The sequence below is a fragment of the Henckelia pumila genome, chromosome 1 (assembly GCF_033568475.1).
Source record: "Henckelia pumila isolate YLH828 chromosome 1, ASM3356847v2, whole genome shotgun sequence".
NCBI lineage: Eukaryota > Viridiplantae > Streptophyta > Magnoliopsida > Lamiales > Gesneriaceae > Henckelia > Henckelia pumila.
Window position 1 is genome coordinate 113,889,777 of NC_133120.1, and position 23,276 is coordinate 113,913,052.

The 23,276-nt window shown below is 31.4% G+C and overlaps 1 protein-coding gene across 1 annotated transcript; it reads right to left on the minus strand.

Annotated features, from left to right (window-relative positions):
* Window positions 1-3,270: 3,270 nt before the first annotated feature.
* LOC140875057 (cytochrome P450 CYP72A616-like) lies at window positions 3,271-5,452 on the minus strand. The gene is made up of 4 exons (XM_073278603.1): window positions 4,926-5,452; window positions 4,610-4,857; window positions 4,140-4,500; window positions 3,271-3,870 (listed from the first exon to the last, which is right to left on the minus strand). Exons 1-4 carry the CDS (start codon window positions 5,415-5,417, stop codon window positions 3,439-3,441), a joined length of 1,533 nt encoding a protein of 510 aa, XP_073134704.1. The 5' UTR covers window positions 5,418-5,452; the 3' UTR covers window positions 3,271-3,438.
* Between the last annotated feature and the right edge of the window lie 17,824 nt (window positions 5,453-23,276).

Consider the following 23,276-nt stretch of genomic DNA (forward strand, 5'->3'; position numbering starts at 1 on the left):
TAGAGATCATCTTCACAAGTCAAAGTTCGAATCGGAGCCTAAGAAGATGATAAAGCACGTTGAAGTTGCTAGTTTGGCACAGGTTGATGACAGAACTCGAGTCTGTACACAGTCTGGTAGTTTGGGCATAACGTTCTCATTTGAACTCCGAATTATGTGATTCTTGATGCGTTGGATATCCAAGACAAAGTTCTACAACTTTTATGTTCACCACTTTGCCCATAAATCAATGCATCAAGATCTACAAGACCTCGACCGATAAACATTTTCCCAACTGATGAGGACCTCGACTGATTTGAGCAGCTCTGGTATCTCGGGCATAACTTTTGCATATGAACTCCAAATTGAGTGATTTTTGTGGCATTATAAATACAAGATCAAGGGCTACAACTTCATGTTTACCACTTTACCTAGAAGTCAGTGCAGAAAGAGTTACAAACATTTTAACAGACAGCAATAACTCAAGCAGTCAAGATTCTCACTCGACTGCTCACCAAGCTTGTCAACTCAAGCAGTCAAGAATCTCACTTGACTGCTCACCAAGCTTGTCACCTGATCTTTCCTGTCTACTGCTCCAGATCTAGATCTAGTCAATCGATCAAAGCTACAGTCCAGAAAAAGAAATATGAACGTTGTGATATCATAAATAATACAGAACTCTTTCCAACGATCATATTTCTCGTATCTAACGTCTATATTATTCTTGGATATTATAAATACAAGATGTAGAGATTGAAGAAAAAATAGAGTGGACACCCAAAAGAACATTCAGTTTGTTAGAGATTTTTCCACATGAAAAGGGCGTCAAAACATATCCATTTATTTTATTCAAGAGCTTGCCCTTGGTGTAAAGAACGCAACAGATTTCTTGAGATTTTACAATCAAGTTCTTCACACCCCAATCCCAACTCACTCAGACACATCTGAGAGATGATTTGTAAGCATTAGTTGAGTGAGAGTCTTTACACAAAGACATTAAAGATTGTGTTTGTAGTCTTGGTATAAGAGACGTTAAACATTATGCGAATTGTGAGGTTGAAGCCTACAATCAAGAGTGTGCTAGGAGTTCCGATTTAGGCAGTGGGTAAGTTCTAAAGTTGGAGTGGTGTATTACAAGACGTTGTAATAGCCAAAGTCTTCTATTGGATATTTCCCGTGAGAAAGAAGGGGTGACGTAGGAGATTGGGATCCGAACATCCATAAACAAATTGGTGTCTCTTTACTTTATCGCACTTACTTCTTGCTACTATTTTTGGGTTATTTGTTGAATCATTTTATATGTTCTTTAAAGTATCAAAATGTTGCAAACAAAGTGTTTGAATGTTTCAACCAAAATGTTTTTGCTATCTCAACTTGAAATCTTTTCAAATGATTTCTCAAATGCTTAATCAGTTTTTAGAATGATTATTTCGAATGTTTTCCGCTTGATTTTGTAACCAAACTCGATATAATTTATCGGTGCTCTATTCGTATTCGAACATTTCAAGAACGAGCTATTGTAGCTAAAAATATTTTTAAAGTGTGTATTCATCCTCCTCCCCTTCTTTACACACCGTTTCTGATTTTATCATAATAGCATAGTATGTTCAAAGGTATAGTCTTACTATATTATGTAGAATCATAATGTTTTGTTTTTATAATTTTCTTGTTTATTAGATATTTTGTGAATTTGTAATTTTGTCTTTACGATTTCTTAACTATATTATAATACATAAACCCCATAAAAAATCATATTTGATCATTTTAATGTATTACCAAATTTACCCTTTTTCATTCTTCTAATATGTTTAATAATAGAGGTCCAAAAAAGTAGATTTCTTATTAAAAAACTTCTCACATTTTGTTTAATTATCCTCATTATCCTAACCACTATCACATTATCCTAATATTTAAACAAAAAATATAATTAAATTCAAGTTTATAAAATAATATTTAATTTCAAATAATATATATTTTATGCACATGCAACGCATGTGCTCCGTGTACTAGTATTAAATATTATGCGCTTGATTTCCAATTAAATCAAAATAATTTAATTTATTTCTAACAAATAAAATTACAAATATTGACATATTTCAAAATTTAAATGCGTTACATCAATTTTTATGGAAAGATATATTAATTATTAAGTTAAATTTATTATTATTATTTTAGTATTGGAATCATATATTCAAAGGTATAGTAGTACTATACGAAGTAGAATCATAATAGTTTTTATTTTTTTTTAGAAAATAAGTCGAGAATTTAAGGTATTGGTTTTTATGGTAAAGTAAATGTTTTGTTTGACGGTCTCTTGGAATTTTTGTTTATGTTAAATATTTTATGTGATATTCTGCAATCACTTGATTTAGTCTCAATAAATAAAATGATTAAAATCACATTAATTTAATCATCATCATCATCATCATCATCATCATCATCATCATCATGATAAGTGTAATTTTATTTGCTCCATTTTGAATTATTTACAGTATTCTGCAATCACTTGATGTGTGTGTTTATTAATTGTTAGTACAACTAGCCCATTTTAATCGATGAAACCTTTTCTTCATAAGCTCAGTTTAAACAATTTCAAGACTATTTAGAAGCATCGGGTTTTTATTTAATTTGGAGAGGGTGGTTAAAGTGCGTTAATGATGCAAGTTTAGTTGAATCTTATAAAAATCTGTAAAGAACATTGAGATATAGTGAAAAATCTGATATTGATGACAAGATTAATTTATTTATTGATTTGACGAACTTGAAATCCAACTTATCGATAAAATCCAAAAGAACAATTGATATGTTGATTTATATAAACAAATTGGGTGGTTATTATTCAAGAACTTGTACATACAGATGCATTTATATATAAAAAAAAAAAAAAAAAAAACTTTCTCTAAGTTAAAGTTCATCAAAACTTTATCTCTGGTCATCTCTGTCACCAAAAAGATTGAATGAATAATTATGTCATTAATAGAGAAAAAAATAGTTGAATATCTTGATTATCTAAACTTACTTAATACTTTTGTGATTAAGACAGCGAGATGGGTAGTATTTAAAACATTTTAACCTTAATATTTATGTTTAATGTAACATGTTTGTTAATTAGAAGACATTATTAATTAACAACAAAATCTTGACCTAGTATTTGAGATTTTGAGAGGCTAACTCTATTGAAATCCATAATATGTGAGATACCACACTAGTAACATGTAACACCTACTTGTATAGGTAGTGCCCTCATTGTGAATCTAAGGGTAAAAATTAATCAATATATGTGGGGTTCACTGAGAAAATGATGGATCTCACATGTATTGATAAATCTTCACAATTATATGCTTTTTGGGGCACTACGTATACAAGTAGAATTTCATTTATCACATTATATAATAGGACAATACATCAACTACTACTTGAGCTACTTTTTCATGCATATTTCTTGATGAAAACATGACATTATATCCTATGCAAAATAAGAGGAGCTCCATATTGAGGTTGCAGGGTTATAACGGTGTGTGGAGCATGAGTGTATGAAGGCGATAGCTGGAACGAAAAATTCTGCAAGATCATACTCAAGGCGAGCTTCGCCTCCACCATCGCAAAGTTTTGGCCTAAACAGAATCTTGGCCCCCAACCAAATGGGAAAAATGCAACCTGGTCATGATCTTTTGCTGCCTTGGAAACTCCCTCCGAAAATCTCTCCGGTTTGAATTCCTCGACGTCTTCGCCCCAGTACTCGGGATCATGATGAAGCAGCATGAGTGGCAAGACGAGTTTCACACCAGCTGGGATTTCCATATCTCCTAGTCGTGTTCTTTTGAGTGTGTATCGAGATTGCGTGGGCACAGGCGTATACAATCTCAGGACTTCTTGGAGAATCATCGACACCTGAAAACAAAGTTTCCATATATATCACCCAAATCAATTAAGGTAGTGCTACATTTACACGAAGTAATATTACACGTTGGGTTACCCAATGCATTTGAAATTACATGAGTATCCTCATGCATTTTTGAAAGATTTTTTTCAAATAAAATGTAAAGATAATCATGTAATTTCAAGTGCATTATGTAACCCAACGTGTCGTTAGTCAATTACGTATGCTTCAAAGATTCATTCATAGAGCTTGCTGTTCCGATCCATATGTATATACTCACGATTTTGAGATGATTTAAAGCTTTGACATCAGGTGTTCTCTTCCCAAAGACTTGAATGACTTCTTCTCTGGCTTTATCTTGCCAATTGGGATGCATGCACAATACAATCATAGTCCAAGTAAGCCAGGTAGCCGTGGTCTCTTGGCCTGCAAAGTAGAACAGCTTGCATTCTTCCATGATATCATCGATTGTCATTTCATTGTCGCTTTGCTTTTGACATTGTATCATCAAACTCAACAAATCATCGTCCGGATTCCCCTTTTTCGCTTTCGTTTCTTTGCTCAGTATCATTTCCTTCAACTTCGTTTTGATCTTTCTGTCGATCTCGTATCTTCTCCGATTCTTCTTCGTAGGCAGAAATCTGCAATATCAATCGGCAACAGGGTCATATGCACTAATTAAAGGTTTCATTTGAATTTCACTCACTCGCATATATACTTTTATAAGGTTGTCCATCAGATGATATATACCTCAAACCTGGCAAGTACAGAGACAGAAACGCTTCAAGAACCAATACAGCTTGTTCCTTTTGGAGTTCAAAGATGGTCTCTGCTTCCTCAAAACTGCTCCCAAAAGCTGCTCGAGCAATGACATCCGACGAAAGATTCTGCATCTCTGGTGCGATGTCCAGTTCGAATCTCCCATCCGATCCGACCCATATACTGTTCCATCGTTCCACCAAGTTACAGCAGCTTGTCAAAAAAGCCGGCACCATCCCCTGAAACAAAACAAAACAGAACATCACAGTACTGAACCCGTACATATAACATAACTCAAGAAACCAACCTGAATTTTTTCGAGATGGAATGCGGGAGTGATGAGTTTCCTTCTCTTAGCCCAATGATCTCCCTCCAAAGTGGAAAGGCCCAGCGTGAGAAGATCGACCAAAGGGTTCAGCGGCGGCTTCCGTAAGCTTCCATCTCTTTCAGTGAATATGGATTTCACCAGCACCGGATCTGCTACAAGCAGCTGCGGACTCCTCTCGTGCCAACTCAATGAAATCTTGCCGTACTTTTGCGCCATTCGATACCAGAAAGGATTGACCCGTGGCGCGATGGAATGGTTCAGGGGCATGGGTTTGGACCAGGCTTCTGCTGTGAGCTTCTTGATTTCCTCCATGTCTCCATACATGAGCTTGTAGGAGCTGCCTTTGATTCCCGCCAGCCTCAGATACTTCTCCAGTCTCTTGGGCTTCCACCAGATATAGTAGTAAACAACACTGGTGATGCACAGAATCAGGATCAGACCAGCACTGGAAAGGATTAATCCACTTTCCATTCTTGACTTTTTTTTTCCTTAGTTCCTGTTATTTTCTTCCACAGCATCATGATTGCTAGATTTTTATTTATATATGTATATAAAGATTGTCATTTTCAACTTTTCTTGATCATCAAGGAGTTGAAAATTAATATAAAATTAAGTAAATCTTTATCCGAGAGGGGCTACTGTTGACACGATAATCAACGTGGAGACCACAGGTCCAATTATGTAAAGAATGGTGCCAAATGACTCGTAACTGCTGTGTTATACTCCGTGGCACAATCTTACGAATGAATTTTGTTCGATGGATTTCTTATATGATTTAATAAAAAAATATTATTTTTATATTAAAAATATTAATTTTTTATCATAAATATAAATAAAATTATCTCATTTCACGAATTTTATACGTCAAAAGTTAAAAGCGTATCATAAAAGACCTACTTCTCATTCGCCTTGGTGCCCAAGGACTTGAAAGACCACGTGTGAGTTATGGAAGATTAAATTCAGGAAGTGGTGGCCAATTACTTTGTTTTTAGATAAAGTTGTTAAATTTATAGATGGTGAAATTTTCTAATTATTCTAATATCAGTTCTTTAATAAAAATGTATTATTTTTGCGGAATGGATCATCTATATATATATAGACTAGTAAACAGCACGTGCGATGCACGTGGTAATACTTTGTTTAAATAATATATTTATTTATTATTTTTTATAATTATTGAGATTTTCACGACATCATAATAAAAATCATATAAACTTTAATTATTAATTATGAAAATCAACCGACATAATACAATGATCATTTTTTTCACTTTTAGTCATGTTAATGGTGAATTTGTATTTTTAATCTTGTAACTTAAATGTTTTCATTTTTAGTCATATTACGATGCATTTTCATTTTTAATCATGTCACTTGTATATTGTTTTTATTTTGATCATTTAATTCTTATATTTTTTTTGTTCTGTTATGGTATATATTTTTTCATTTATATTTATGCAACTTGTATATTATTTTTATTTTTTGTCATTTAACTTGTATTATATCCCTATATATTTTTATATAAACTTATTTATAGTGTAAATAAAAGAACAAATTTTTTATTTCACAACGATAAAACTTTACCCTTTTATTCACAATTTTAGATAGGTAATAGATTTAATTTATACTCCTACATTAATTTCGTAAATATATGTTTTTAACTCTTAATTTTTAATATTATTATTATTTTTAGTTTTATTCTTTTCAAGATTTATATTCTTATATATTTTTTAATTCTAACATTTTATATTAATATAGTAAGTTTTAGTTTTTTCTTTTATTTTTTTCAATATTTATTTATTAACTAAAACTCAATTAAGCCACAAATTAAAATTTAGTTTATTCTTATATATTTTTATATTGCCTAACTTTAAAAAAATTGTGAAAAATGAAAAAAATGGTTCTTTTCAAAAAAAATAATATTTAAAAAATAAATTATGTAATTGTGTTAAGGGATACATTAGTTGCAATTCAATGCATGTCATAAATGTATAATGTATTATGAATATTATTAATTTTTACATATAATAGATAACTTTTAATATTATGATACTAAATTTTTTGTTTTAGTTTTTTTCTTTGCATAATTTATATTATATTCTTAATTTTTTTAATTCTAACTTTTTATATTAATTTCATAAGTTTTTTTTTTCTTTTGTTCTTTTCAAGATTTATTTATCTATTTGATTAACTACAATTCAGTTAAACCACAAACTAAAATTAAGCTTATTCCTATATATTTTTATATTTCCTAACATTACATAGTGTAAAATAAATAAAAACAAATTGTGAAAAATGAAAAAAAAAAAAAAAGTTCTTTTCAAAACATAATAATTAAAAAATAAATTATGTAATGTTATTAAGGTATGCATTAGTTGCAATTTAATGAATATCATAAATGTATAATATATTTATGAATATTACTATTTATCTATAATATAATAAGAATATTCATTTACTTTTACACGCACTAAAATGTTGTTTTTACTTTTATATATCCATATATGTTTTCATATGATCTTACTTATAGTGTAAATAAAAGGACAAAGTTGTTATTTCAAAATCGTAAAACTTTATCCTTTTATTCACACTTTTAGATAGGTAATAGATAGATATATGTTTTTATATGACCTTACTTATAGTGTAAATAAAACGGCAAAGTTATTATTTCACAATCGTAAAACTTGATCTTTTTATTCACATTTTTAGATAGGTAATAGATAATAGATAAAATTTAATATTATGATACTAAATTTTTTGTTTTAGTTTTGTTCTTTTCATAATTTATATTATATTCTTAATTTTTTTAATTCTAACTTTTTATATTAATTTCGTAATTTTTATTTTTTTTCTTTTGTTCTTTTCAAAATTTATTTATCTATTTGATTAACTACAATTCAGTTAAGCCACAAACTAAAAGTTAGCTTATTCCTATATATTTTTATATTGTCTAACATTACATAGTGTAAAATAAATAAAAACAAATTGTGAAAAATGAAAAAAATAGTTCTTTTCAAAAAATAAAATTAAAAAATAAATTATGTAATGTTATTAAGGTATGCATTAGTTGCAATTTAATGAATGTCATAAATGTATAATGTATTTATGAATATTACTATTTACCTATAATATAATAGGGGAATATTCATTTACTTTTATACCATAACTAAAATGTTGTTTTACTTTATATCCCTATATGTTTTTATATGACCTTACTTATAGTGTAAATAAAAATGCAAAGTTGTTATTTCATAATCGTTAAAATTTACCCTTTTATTTATACTTTTAGATAGGTAATAGATAATAGATAATAAAATAAATATATATTATCTTTAACAATTTTAAATAATACATGCATATTTTTATTTTTCAATATCTGAATCATTTTTATGTTAATTTTTTTTAAGATTTTTCTAAGAATTATGTTTTGATAAAATTTTATTTTTCTAATTTATTTTTATAATAAAATATCTATTGAATTATGATGTATCATTATTTTCAAATTTTCTTATAAGTATGTCGTAACCAAATTTTATTTTTTTATAAGAATATTTTTAAAAAAATATATTTTAAATTTTGTTTTCTTAAATATTGATAGAAAATTATTCAAACCAATTCATTGAATGTGAATTTCTATAATTAAATAAGAGGTGAATTGACACAATATATTTATAATAACAAATTGTAATTAATTAAATTTAATAAATGCATCAATTAAATGAATGAACAACACATTGATTTTTTTAAATTCCACATCCGAAATTTGTCCCTAAATTTTAATCATTTTTCCACTCATGCCCATGCAATTAATACCAATAATTCATATCTTTTGGGCAATGTAGTAAATAAAGAATGGAAAACTTTGCCCTTTATTCATACTTTTATAGTAGAAATAGTGAAAAATAAAAATATTTGACAATATAAAAATATTTTAACTCATTTTTCCAAATTAAATTATAGTAAAAAAAATAAGGCACAAGATTGATATCAACTTAAAATAAAATGTCATTTAATGTAAAAAATATTTATAAAAATGTTATAATTAAATGTATTGATATAAATAAGACAATAATTAGTATTGATCGAAGATAGTGTCATATTGAATTTGTAAAGTTTTTTATAAAAAAATTTGTAAAGTTAACCCTTTATACTATTGTAATATAATTTATTTTAATTTATTTTCAAAACATCATATTGAATTTGTAAATTTCTCTCTATTACAATCAATTAATAAACTATTATGTTATAACCTCTTTATTATGATTGAAATTATTAACCCTATTTAATCACTATCACAATAAAAATAACTAATATTTTTTTTGTTGCAATATTTACACTTAAAAAAAATTTGTGTCAAACAAATATATTAAAAGTAAAATATTTGAAAATATAAAAATATTGTCGCCAAATATTATTTGTGAATTTTATATTATATATTACACATTGACTATAAAAAATAATAAATACACCTCTATTACTCATGATGCAATAAATTTTTTATTAATAAAGATGATTAAAATTCTAATCCTTTTTTGCCCTTGTTTTTTACCTTATTTTTCCATTATCGCCCACACATATTTTTTGATCCATATAAAATTTGAGGAAAAAGTTATAAATTCACAATGAAAAACTTTGCCCATCATTCATACTTTTATAGTAGAAATTAAGAGGTGAATTGAGACAATATATTTATAATAACAAATTGTAATTAAATTTAATAAATGCATCAATTAAATGAATGAGCAACACATTGATTTTTATAAATTTCACATCCCAAATTTGTCCCTAAATTTTACATAATTTTTTCACTCATGCCCATGCAATTAATACCAATAATTCATATCTTTTGGGCAATGTAGTAAATACACAATGAAAAACTTTGTCCTTTATTTATACTTTTATGGTAGAAAAGAAATAGTGAAAAATAAAAATATTTGACAATATAAAAATATTTTAACTCATTTTTCCAAATTAAATTATAGTAAAAAAAAATAAGGTACAAGATTGATATCAACTTAAAATAAAATGTCATTTAATGTAAAAAATATTGATAAAAATGTTATAATTAAATGTATTGATATAAATAAGACAATAATTAGTATTGATCGAAGATAGTGTCATATTGAATTTGTAAAGTTTTTTTTTATAAAGTTTTTTTGTAAAGTTAACCCTTTATACTATTGTAATATAATTTATTTTAATTTATTTTCAAAACATCATATTGAATTTGTAAAGTTCTCTCTATTACAATCAATTAATAAACTATTATGTTATAATCTCTTTATTATTATTGAAATTATTAACCCTATTTCTCACTATCACAATAAAAATAACTAATATTTTTTTTGTTGCAATATTTACACTTAAAAAAAATTTGTGTCAAACAAATATATTAAAAGTAAAATATTTGAAAATATAAAAATATTGTGGCCAAATATTATTTGTGAAATTTTATATTATATATTACCAATGTTCTAAAAAGCTCGCTTAAGCGACGCTTAATCTCGCTTAAGCTTTAATATGCTTAAACTCGATTAAGCGATCGCTTTTTAGAACGAAAGATTTCATTTATTTTTTAAAATGAAAACATTTTTATAAATATGTATATTTATAGTTTGAAATTTGAATATCCATTAAATCATATATTTATGGTTAATTTAACATTTTATTTAATGTTTGTCTTAAAATAATTAAAATTATAGTAAAAATTGAAAACGTTTTTTCACGCTTAAGCTCGTTCTAAGCTCGCTTAAGCTTGAAAAGCTTGAAGCTTGACCTCCACCCTTCGACGCGCTTCACGCTTTTTAGAATCTTGTATATTACACATTGACTATAAAAAAAATTATTTTTGAGATGATAATTGAATATAAATGATAATAAATACACCTACATTACTCATGATGTAATAAATTTTTCATTAATAAAGATGATTAAAATTCTAATCCCTTTTTGCCCTTGTTTTTTACCTTATTTTTCCATTATTGCCCACACATATTTTTTGATCCATATACAATTTGAGGGCAAAGTTATAAATTCACATTGAAAAACTTTGCCCATCATTCTTACTTTTATAGTAGAAATAGATTATTATCCACACATATTTTTTGATCCATATACAATTTGAGGGCAAAGTTATAAATTCACAATGAAAAACTTTGTCCATCATTCATACTTTTATAGTAGGAATAGATTGAAAAGTAAAAATTTTGGATAAAAAGTAATATTTTTTATGATATGTGTTGGTCAAAAATCTTTCGAGTTTTGTGTCACTCCTTTTAAATATCGCAAAGGCTCCCTAGTTTTTATTTCAACCCCAAGGTTTGGGGGAAAAAATTAACTTACTTATTTGTGTTGGAGTTAAAAGATGAGTCAATTATGAATAAATCCTCAAACCCAAACCTTTCTTTCTCCCAACTCCCTCCCTTAAAAATTCTTTCTTTGCACTCCCTAAGGACCACAAAACTTGATTATTTTAATATTTAATTCTTGTACTCAATATGGGTTATTTTGTGCTTATATCTGAAGGTTTTATACTTATATCTAAAGATCTCTGTGCTTATATCTCATGTTTTAATGCTTATTTTGGAACAAAGAATTATGTGCAAAAAATGGTATCAGAGCTTTAGGTTAAATATTTAGACTTAATATTATTCGTTAACTCATACTTTTCTTTGTTGAGGAGAAGTTTTTTTTTTACAAAAGATGACTTCAAACGAAGGTTTGAATCAAGAGGATTTTATTTATATGAAATCCTATAAACAAGTTAATCTGTTCACAATAGAATACTTACGACAGAAAGATGATTTCTAACTCTCAATTTTTAGAAATTACCCCAGATTCCTCTAAACTCTCTGGAGATCTTAGAGAAATTCAAAAGACGGTACAATATTACAGCAATCAGTTGTATGAAATACCTCGGCAGATTGAAGGAATCCTTAAGAAACAAGAAGAAATTCTTGTAACCCTAAAGGATCTTCAAACTAAAATCACAAATCTAGAACAAACTTCAGGTTCTAGAAAAGGAAATACAGGAGAAAGGTTACCACTCTCGTTTGGTACCGAACCGTTGTTACATCAGAAAGGTAAAACCAAAATGGTTCAAAAACCTTTAACTGATGATGAAAGGATGATTAATCTTATAAAAGCAGTATCAGAGAAAAACACTATCTGATGACTACTTTAGAGAGATTAAATCTCAAGGATCTACAAGATCTCGCGGATTCTTTTGCGAATCTCAAAGTAGTAGATCTAAAAATGAACTCCCCTGAGGGTGAACAACCCATAGGAAATCCCCCAAGATATGCGGTTAAAACAGAAGAACCACATAGTGAGTTTCAGGTTGGAGAAAATTCACATCCAGCAGGAACCAGATCAAGAAGGAGTAAAATCCCACTCCATCAAACTCTTTACGGAAAAACTGTTTTAGATCCAATACATCCTTACGGGGTTATGTTAAACCTTGATGTTTTGGACTTCAAAAATAGAGAAGATCTTATAGATGATTGGACGTCAGCTATGAGAATTGCAGCAGGGACATTAGATCTCAATAAAGAAGGATTCATTAAACTTCTAGAAATGAGTCTAATGGGATCTGTCAAGATTGCTTGGGAGATGACTATGCCAGATACGAAGGAATCAATCTTAGCAGGAGAATCCCTCAGCGAAATTGGAGAAAGAATGGCCACCCTATTTAAAGCACAATTCATAGGGGTAGACTATTTCAACAATCAAGATACAGAGAAAAAGAAAAGATATACTCAAGCTCTGTATAGCCTCGAGCTACATGATATCTGTTTAGTTGATGAATACATTATGTTATTCACTAAATACAGATGGAATTCAGGAGTCGAGAAAAATGTATCTATTCAGCTATTTTTCGCAAAAATGCCAAGTCCCTGGAGAGAAATGCTGATTAAAGAATACGTTCCAGGTCATCTTGACACTTTGGCAAGACGCGCGTCTTTTTTGAAAGGAAAATTGGCAGAATGGTGCCATATGGCAGCATTACAGAAGAACTACAAGAAAATAAGGGGTATAAATAAACGTACACCTTTATGTTGTAAAGATAATGATCTTCCAACGATCATTGAAAACAGATCACAGGGATTTAAAAGGAAGAAATTCAGAAGTAATCCCTACAATAAAAGAATGAGAAGTTCTTGGAAACCAAGAACATTTTGGTCCAAACAAAAGGCCAGATCTTATAGGTCAGGAAGAAGAAGTGGACCTACAAGAACATCCCCAGTAACAAGCTCATCACAAAGCAGGAGAAGAACACCATCAAGAAGAACTTTCAGAAGAACTCATACAAGAGCAAGTGAGAGTTTCAATGATTGCAACTGCTGGACATGTGGAGCAAGAGGACATATATCTACAAATTGTCCAGAAAACGAGAAAAAAGGAGTTAAACTCTTTGAAGCAACACCAGATATGGATGATGCGGTCTTCTTTCAAGATCTAGTCCAAGTATATCAATTTGAGGATATCCCCTCAGATGAAAGCATATACGAAAAAGAGATATTGTTTAGTCAAGATCCCTTCGCTCATAAGGAGGGTCCTAGAGGAAATAAAAATATATTCTATACAGCATTTCTGAGGATGGATCAGAATCAAATAAAGAAGAAGTGTTTCGGCATGAAACACATGAAAGTTTGGCTGGATTCTTTAGCCTAACCACGATATCTCATAATATGATCCAAAGGATTATGAGAGAAAATCCAACGTTACAAAAGTACCAGGGATTTTCGGTAGGACAAGTATAAAAAGTCTTAGGCAACCTAGGGCTTAGACAAAGAAGACATAATTTGATTTACAAAGTATCCAGAAGGGAAATGGCAATCCCCATGGAGTTAACAAGTAATCAAATAGAGATGCAGTTAATTCCTTTTGAAGAAATAAGAGAGGAATTGCAAAAGTTGAAAGATGAGGTAGCAAGGACGATGTCTTGGATTCATATTGGAGCAATCCAAATAATGATCAAGGCAAGTTTTAAAGAAGGAATAGATTCACCCATAGATATCATAGTATGCGATAAAAGAATGAGAAATATTCAAGATGCTGTCCTGGGTACTATCTCAGAAAATCTTTGTGCAAGAAAAATTGTAGGAGTTATCTATCCAAGAATAGCCTACAATTTAGCTGACAGGAACTTTAGTCGAGCCTTGATGTTGCATCAAAATTTCAAGAAAAAGAGACTAATGAAGGAAGGTAATAGACCATATTCTATTACATATCAAATTTCATATGCTCTTTCTAATACTCATCATTCTTAATTATTTATTATAAATGAGTTCATTGAAATTCCAGAGATCTTTGGGAAAGTTGCTCATGCAATTATATCCAGAAAGAATCGAGTTTCCTTTAATTCAGGAAACAGACATTCAAATCCAAGACAGACCGGTTCTATACAGAGACCTTAAAATAGAACCTCGATGGTTATCTTTTCAAGGAAACCGAATGACAAGTAGAAGATGGGACAAATCTCCTATTCAAGAAATTCCATCAGAAGAAAAAGAGTTTTCTATAATAGGAAAACTTAGATCTCCAGAAGGATGGAAAGAAGTGAAAATAGTATTCGATATTACAAGTCATCGGAACCAGTTCCCTTGTAACTCGATTTACTATTTGGAACAACATGAAAAAGGAACTTACCAAGGATTGATAAATATTGGAGAATTGGAAGTTCAAATATGTGGAATTCCAGGAAAAGAAGTGGATCAACTCATTCTTGGCCTAGAGTTTCTGGAGGACCATGGAAACGCCTTGAAAAAGGAATAGAGTTCATGGCAAAATAAAAGACTTGGAGGATTCAATAAGAATTCTACGAAATGGAAAACCAAGAGAATTGGATAAGGGACAATCCCTTAATCAGATTCGAGAACTCTGTTTACAAACAGAGGAAGAAGCAGCTGTTGAAATTAGTAAGTCATGAACATGATTTACTAGATCGCATTGAAGAGGTAGAAAGGAGTAACCATACTCTACCTTCTGAAGCCTTAGGAAGACTAAAGGTGAATAGTCTTAAGCGGATTACTGAGTTACAACACAGTCTGTTAAAAATGGCAGGGCCATTTAGTAATCCCTTTAAAAAATGACAACAAGTCCTTTCTCCATATACATTCCGATAGGGATGTTGTATGAACAATATAAGGCTGAATACTTTGCAGCTTATATTGATTCGGGAGCAGGAATTTTTACAGCAAAAAGAGGAGTCTTCCCTGAAAAATGTGAAGAATATTTGCCAAAAATTGCTGGACGAGATTTCTCTCGAAGAATTTTAATTCTTTGCAAAGGAATAAAACAAGCAGAGATCCTTATAGGAGGAGCAGGTCAGACACCTTGGTACAAGGTAAAGACACCACCAATCTATTTCCATGATACAGGAGCTGATATCCTATTAGGAAATAACTTCTTACAAATGTTTAAGAAGTACACACAAGACAATGAGTCAATAAGACTTATGTTCACTACAATTTGTGATCATAAAATTATCGTTCAAAGACTCAAAGTTGCTTTTTATCGACAATTGCCGATAATATTTCGTAGCCAGCGTGGTGATAAGGGACAACTTTTTCACCCAAAAATGAAAGATCCAAGAAGGTTTGAAGAAATCATGTTGAAAATAACAACAGAACAAGAACTCCAAACAGAGGATATGGAGCTTCTCAAGGTAACTCTAAATCATAGAGATATAGAGTTAGAAAATAAGGTATCCCTTGAAGATGTCAAAAAGAGGCTCAAAGAAAGTTATAATGAGCATCCTTTGGCATGGTGGGATAGAAATCAGCTCAAAGCCAGTCTTACTTTAAAGGAAGGCAAAGAGTATGAATTCGTCAGATATAAGCCTATCCCGATGAACATAACAGATCAAAGGGATATGAGAATGATTATCAAGGAACATTTGGACCTTGGTCTAATCAAAGAAGAAGTTTAACCATATAGTAGCCCAGGTTTTCTGGTCAGAAATCATGGTGAAATAAAAAAAGGAAAACTCAGGTTAGTTATTAACTACCAAGGTATTAATAAAATCCTGGAGTTTGACGGGTACTTCATACCTAGTAGAGAACATCTAATTAGTTGTGTACGAAATGCTAGAGTGTTCTCAAAATTTGATTGTAAGTCTGAATTCTACCAGATAAGAATGGAAGAAGGCAGTAAGAAATTCACAGTCTTCTCTACTCCACAAGGACACTATATTTGGGAAGTTATGCCTATGAGATTGGCTAATGCACCCCAGATATTTCAAAGAAAGATGGATAACCTTTTTAAAGATTATTTCAACTTTATGTTTGTTTATATTGATGATATTCTTATAGCATCAAAAAATATAGACGAACACGTTAAAAACTTAGAGATTTTCTGGTGTTATCTGAAAAGAAAGCAGTCATAGCAACAAGGAAAATTGAATTCCTCGGTATTGAGATTGATGAAACTGGAATAATTCTACAACCCCATATTGTGGAAAAGGTAAAGAATTTTCCAGATACACTCAAAGATGTAAAACAACTCCAGAGTTTTCTTGGAGTAAGAGTTTTCTTGGAGTAGTTAATTTTGCAGGGTTGTTCATTAGCAATCTAGCAATGTACAGAAAGGTGTTCAGTCCTTTGTTAAAAAAGGATGCTAGGTTTATATGGACCGATGACCATACTAAAGGGGTAAACCAATTAAAAGAGATATGTAAGAATCTCCCAAAAATGGCTATACCCATAGATGAAGATGATCTGGTATTATTTACGGATGCCAGCGACGATTGGTGGGCGGCAGTCCTTACCAAAATCACTCCAGATGGAGAAATACCATGCAGATACTGTAGCGGTCTTTTTTCAGAATCTGAGGCCATTAGATGGCATATCAACGAGAAGGAATTTTATGCAGTTAAAAGGGCTTTTGAAAAATGGCCATTATTTTTACTTGCTAAAAAATTCACTCTAAAGGTTGATAACACCCAGGTAAAAGCTTTCCTAAAGAATAAGATTGAATCTAAACCTGAGAAAGTTAGATTATTAAGATGGCAAGCATTATGTCAAAATTATATTTTTGATATTGTTATTATTAAATCTCATGAAAATATTCTTGCAGATTTTTTAACAAGAAATGGAAGGCAGTGACGTGGATTCCATCCTGAAAATGCAGAGGCATCTCAGGGAACACCTTGGGTTGCTTCAAAACGAGTTCAACCAGTTAGCCATTAATGCTGAAATGGCCGGAAGGTTACAACAAGCTGATCGGATCAAAGTATCTAATCGAATTACAGGATGTATGCAAACTCAAACACAACTATGGGCTGCTATTCAAGGGCCAATTGTGAAGGCTATAGAGAAACCATTGGTTTCTCATAAACAAGATATACTAAAACCATTGATTTTACAAGAACAAGAAATACAACCACCGGTTGTGAAACAAGATGTTGAGGAATCTAAAACTCAAGAAACAAGAGCTAATCTATCATCAGCCTTTGATGATCTGGATGAAGAAACAATTGATAAGGATAACTCATCAAGTCAACCCTCCGCCTCTGGGGTAAAAGAGGAAGAGATCAATCTTAGGCCCAACACTAACAAGGGCAAATCTAAGATTGATACTAATCCATCTATTATTTCTCCATTCCAGGTTTATCAACAGAAGTGGGAGAAATTGAATACAAGGAATGAAATCAACCCGAACACTTGCAGGGTTGATGTTGCAGGAATATATCCAAGGATTTGGCTAAAAAACAATGTCAATCCTAAAGATGTAAAACTCCGGTATGAATTTGGGGCTTTGGCCTCAGTTTATACAACGTTACCAAGCTTTCTGGAGATATCACAGTTACCAAAATGGATTCAGGAAGCAGTCCAAGAAACATGGGCAAATAATGATCATTTGTCTAGAGGAAATGTGCTTGAGTTATATTTTTTCAGTGCAGCTCCAGTACCAACAGTGAAAGGATCACACGAACCCTTTCATTTTATCAAGCTGAGGAGACCTGATATAAAAGTCATAAATTTATCAAGGATCCTAAAACTGAAGAAATACCCTTGGTGTCCACTTTCGGGGAAAATGAGATCTCAACCAGAAGGGCATGGGGTATTTGGGTCTGTCTTACTGAGATGGACAAAGTCAAGTTTCCATTCAAATTTTATCAAAATTCTGTGAACGGATCGTTCCTGTTGAACACAATGACAGGAAAAACTACAGCATTTGCGAAAGAACTCTTTGAAAAGAAGAAAAATCTTTTGTGGAACAACAAGCTGCCGGGGAGTAAAGAAACTCGCCGAAAATTTTGTAACATGGCTCATATTGGACGATGGTCAGAGAATATCTGCCCAGAATGCCCAAATCAGAAGGAGCCAGAATTTGGAAAAACCTTTAGACCCCGAACGGATCGAAAGGATTTTTCCGAGACAAGAAAATGTGGACAAGGACCACCAAAGATGCGTTTTCACAGGGGTCTACTTCAAAAGCAAAAGATGCCCCGACAACAATAAAGCAGGCATGTGAGGAGAACAAAGCCAAAAGAAAGTGGCAGACATGTGATTCCTCCACTAGTAAAAGATGCCATCAATAATGGCATAAAAAATTCAAGACAGCGGCCTCCTCCACGAGTAAAAGATGTCATCAATAATGGCATAAAGAAATACAAGACAACTGTAAGATTCCCTGAAATTTCTCGGTGAAACGAGTGAAACTACAACTATAAATACAGGCATTTGAGGAAGCTGAAGACATCGATCATTCCCTTCAGTTTTCTTACGAATAAAATTGTTGTAATATTTCTCTTTCTATTGTAATAAGTTTTCGTTTATGTATTTCAAGAACGAGGCTACTATGAGTAGCTAAACAAATTGTCTTCTCCTCTTCAAAGGAGTTGATTTATGTAATAATATTATGTCTGAATAATTTTTCTAAAGTCTCTTGTTCTTTCATGTTCATATTTTATAATTAAATTTATATATCATACGCCTTAAGATAGAAAACGAATTAAGGCTGTGCTGGGTGTCGTTGAAGGAGCTTGTGCAGAAACCATCTGTTGCGACTACGTGGTTGGAGTGTGAGGAGCACTTCGTAAAACTCGGCAGGTATGACCCGACGACATTATGGTCAAAGAGGTATTTAAATTTTTTGATTTACTTTACGGAAGCATGTTGGACCCTAATATAAAGTATATAGGCTGAAAACCTTGCGCAACCAATAGTTCTTCACGACATGAACTGGTTCGATATGTAAAACAACGCCAAAGTACAAAAGATTAGTTGAATACTTGTTTAATCAAAATTGGGGACCACTAGGGAGTGCAAACTAAAAAATTTGAATGTAGGGAGTTAGGAGAAATTTATGTTTAGGTTTAGGGATTTTAAAATAATTACCCCTTAAAAGATTAAAAATTTTCATTCGCCCAATAAATGTTTTGTATTTGTTAGGACTTCGTTTTTTGAGAAATATATATTCGTAGATATTCAATAAGGTTGTTAATTATTTTCATTACATATTTTTTCTTATTACAAGTTTTCATTTCAAAAGGTTTGATTTCATTAAATTCAACGCAGAGTAATGTTCTAAAAAGCGCGAAAAACCGTCGGTTAAGGTTCGACTTAGGATTAAGCATGAACAAAAAGCTTCTTTTTGAGCAAAAGCGTGAAAAAAGCGACCAACGTCCCTTTGGTTAATTATATTTAACGCAAAAAAATGTGGAAAATGTAATTTTAAAAAATAATATTTAAGTTTAATTTTTATTTTTTAATAGTTTTTAACTTTTAAATTATAAATTTTTATATTTTTTTATTAAAAAAAACCTTAAAATAATCAAAATTAAATATTCCTCGTATATTTCTTTATTTACCACTAAGCAATGAAGCTTGATCTAACATAAAATTTTTTACTCATTTTGAGACTTATGTTTTTTATAACTTGAAAATTCATGTATTATTCTTACTATCTTTAAGTTTATATGTTATTTGTTCTATTAATTAATTTAATATAATTAAAATTATATAAAAAATCAAAAGTACTCAATTCACTCTTAAACTTATGAAGCTTAATCGTGAAGTTTCGTCGTGCTTCCCCATTTTTACAACCTTGTTCAAGAACGATGGAATTGTTTAAAGATTTGGGCCTGTGTCGTTGGGTAGTAACTAATTACGTGATATGAATATTGAAACGTGAAACTATGTAAGATATTAATACTGATCGTGGCCTTGGTCTTGGGCAATGTAGATATCCTAGTCCAGCCCTAATCACATAGTCGTTTACTTTGTTCAGGCAAAATAAAAAGTTAAGCCCAATAGAGGTAAGAGTCCATTTTCAATTCTCTCACTTCCATTTCAGAAATATTCAAAAAATTGAGGAATTCGGAAAGTGATTTTTTGTTTTTTAAATGTGAGTTTTCATTATCACCCAACAATGAGATCCTTGTTTACAATATCACTTTCTTTCTCCTACTTTTTTCCCCTGTGTTTACAATACACTTATATATTGAGGCAACGAATCAAAAAATTCAACATTATGATTAGTAGAAAGAGCATGTATTGGCAAAAAATGACTCTTTCGCATTTCGCATACAATGTTGAATCAAAACTCCATTATGATTTCTACATGCACGAATTTATTTGATCAAATGAAACTCTGGTGCTCGCAGATACGAGTTATCGCATCGATTTCCTCCGCCAAATTTGTATTCGCATATTGTGTTGCGACATTACGTTCTTGAAGAACTACAAAAACTTCAGCAATATAAAGTTCAAAATTACCTAGAATAATCTTAACTACTGCAAAAAGAACGTGAAGTGATTTTTATAAGCAAATCATACAATAATTGTCGACTTTGATGAATTGTATAATTTTGTCGCAATTCATGCTATTATTAAATGCATGAATGTGACCACTTTAAATTGTTGATTTTGACAGTCATTCAATATTATTAAAATATATATATCAATGAATCTGATTACTTCTAACAACATATTTTAAATGAAATTGCAAATGGTTTTGCATAGTTTTGAGATACGTCATTGTAATGACAACTGCATCACAAAAGACGTGAATATCTAAGTGGATTTTGTCCATGACAATTGACATGTCAGATTTAAGTTTGATTTGTAATATCGTTAGTCATATATGTTATGATCTTATCAGTCTTTGATCGACTTATTTTGAGATGATCACAATTTATGCAAAAACACAGCAATATGAAAGCATGCAATTGAAAGAAAATTAGAGTAAGAACACACAAGATTATAGTGGTTCGGATTCAATCATAATCCTACATCCACTTGCTCAAGGCTCAAATCCATTATCACCAATATGAAATCAAGAAGTATATACGATTACAATGAACTTCGATCTCTTCTGGTGATCACACATACATGTATATGAACTCTCAAAGCACTCACACAAACCCCTATTCATATGCAGCAACTCGCTTAGTATAGAATGATCGCATACTCATCAGATCTCTTTTGCATGCTCCAGTTATATCATATTATAACTGATTCTTGGTTAGTTGAGTGGTTTGTTGCGGTCTTTTTATTCCATGCAACATCACTCCACAGCTTCTTGTGCACGCTTTAACCTTGAGCCAATCAACTGACAGATTGAAATATGTAATCCAACTTAACAATATCTCCACCTTGGATTCATATGAACCTTGGGCCAATCTCCAGAAGCTAAGGAACGTCTTTAATTTGTCCAACACTTACTATGTCAAGGCAATGTTGAAACTTAACACTCGGAACAGGCTTGGTAAGCATATCTGCCGGGTTGTCTTCAGTAGCTATCTTCTTGATATCAACCTCTCCAAGCTCCACCAGATCCCTTATGAAGTGCAACCTGATATCAATATGCTTAGTTCTTTCATGATGCATGAGATTCTTGGTCAAATGCAGGGCACTTTGGCTATTAGTGTAAATCTTGACTCCCACCTTGTCTGACATCAGTTCTGTCAAGATTCCTTTGAGCCAAATCCCTTCTTCTGCTGCCTCAGTAATTGCAACATACTCGGCCTCTGTGATGGATAAGGCCAATATGGCTTGTAATGTTGATTTCCAACTTATTGCACATTCATTGAAAGTGAATGTATATCCGCTTATTGATCTTCTTCTATCAATATCAGCAGCATAGTCAGCATCAACATAACCAACTAGCCCCATCTCAACATTATCCATTCCTCCATACACCAATCCAGTGGATGTACTTCCTTTTATGTATCTCAATATCCATTTCACAGCTTCCCAATGAATCTTGCCTGGTTGACTCATAAATCTGCTCACCAAGCTAATGGCATAAGCTATGTCCGGCCTGGTACAAACCATAGCATACATTAAGCTCCCTGTAGCATTTGAGTAAGGCACTTGTTTCATACAGGAATGCTCATTAGGCCCTTCTGGACATTGATCTTTGGATAGTTTAAAGTATGAAGCCAATGGTGTCACAACAGACTTGGAGTTTTCCATTCCAAACTTAGCCACAACTCTCTTTAAGTAATTGGCTTGTGATATATACATCAGCTTCTTGCTTCTGTCTCTAATGATTTGCATACCTAGTATCATCTTTGCTGGACCAAGATCCTTCATCTCAAACTCTGATTTGAGTTTGTCCTTGAGCTTCACAATCTCATTCATATTTTCACATGCTATGAGCATATCATCAACATAGAGTAAGAGAAAGATGGTGTGGCTGGAAGGGTCCTTCTTGTAGTACACACAGCTGTCATATTTGCTTCTTTCAAAAGCATTGCAAATCATGAAATTGTCAAAACGCTTGTACCACTGCCTTGATGATTGTTTCAAACCATACAGTGACTTCTGCAACAAACACACTTTGTTTTCCTGGCCTGGTATCACAAATCCCTCGGGATGTTTCATGAAAATAGTTTCATCTAGACTGCCATGTAAGAATGCAGTTCTCACATCCATCTGTTCCAATTCCATATTCATTGTTGTTGTCAATGCCAACAGAATTCTTATGGATGTATGCTTAACAACAGGTGAAAATACCTCATTAAAATCGATACCCTCTCTTTGAGTAAATCCTTTGGCTACTAATCTAGCCTTGAATCTGGTATTTTCAATTCCTGGGATGCCTTGTTTTATTTTGAATATCCATCTGCTTCCTACTACCTTTCTGTTTTTAGGTAGTTCCACCAATTTCCATGTATCATTCCTTTTGAGTGAACCAATCTCCTCAAGCATGGCTTGCATCCATTGCTGCTTATGCTTGGAACTCATAGCTTCTTTGTAGTTATTTGGTTCATTGTCACTCAAAGTTTCTGATACATTAAGAGCATATGATATCAAGTCTGCATATCCATATTTAACAGGCGTTTTGATAATTCTTCTTTCTCTGTCTTTTGCAAGACTG

What these genes read in the sequence shown, in the direction of transcription:
- LOC140875057 (XM_073278603.1), bottom strand. Translation starts at nt 5,417, where the DNA reads ATGGAAAGTGGATTAATCCTTTCCAGTGCTGGTCTGATCCTGATTCTG. An exon ending in TCCATCTCGAAAAAATTCAG is followed by an intron (nt 4,858 to 4,925) that starts GTTGGTTTCTTG and finishes GTTTTGTTTCAG; the next exon opens with GGGATGGTGCCGGCTTTTTT. An exon ending in CTTTAAATCATCTCAAAATC is followed by an intron (nt 3,871 to 4,139) that starts GTGAGTATATAC and finishes CTTTGTTTTCAG; the next exon opens with GTGTCGATGATTCTCCAAGA.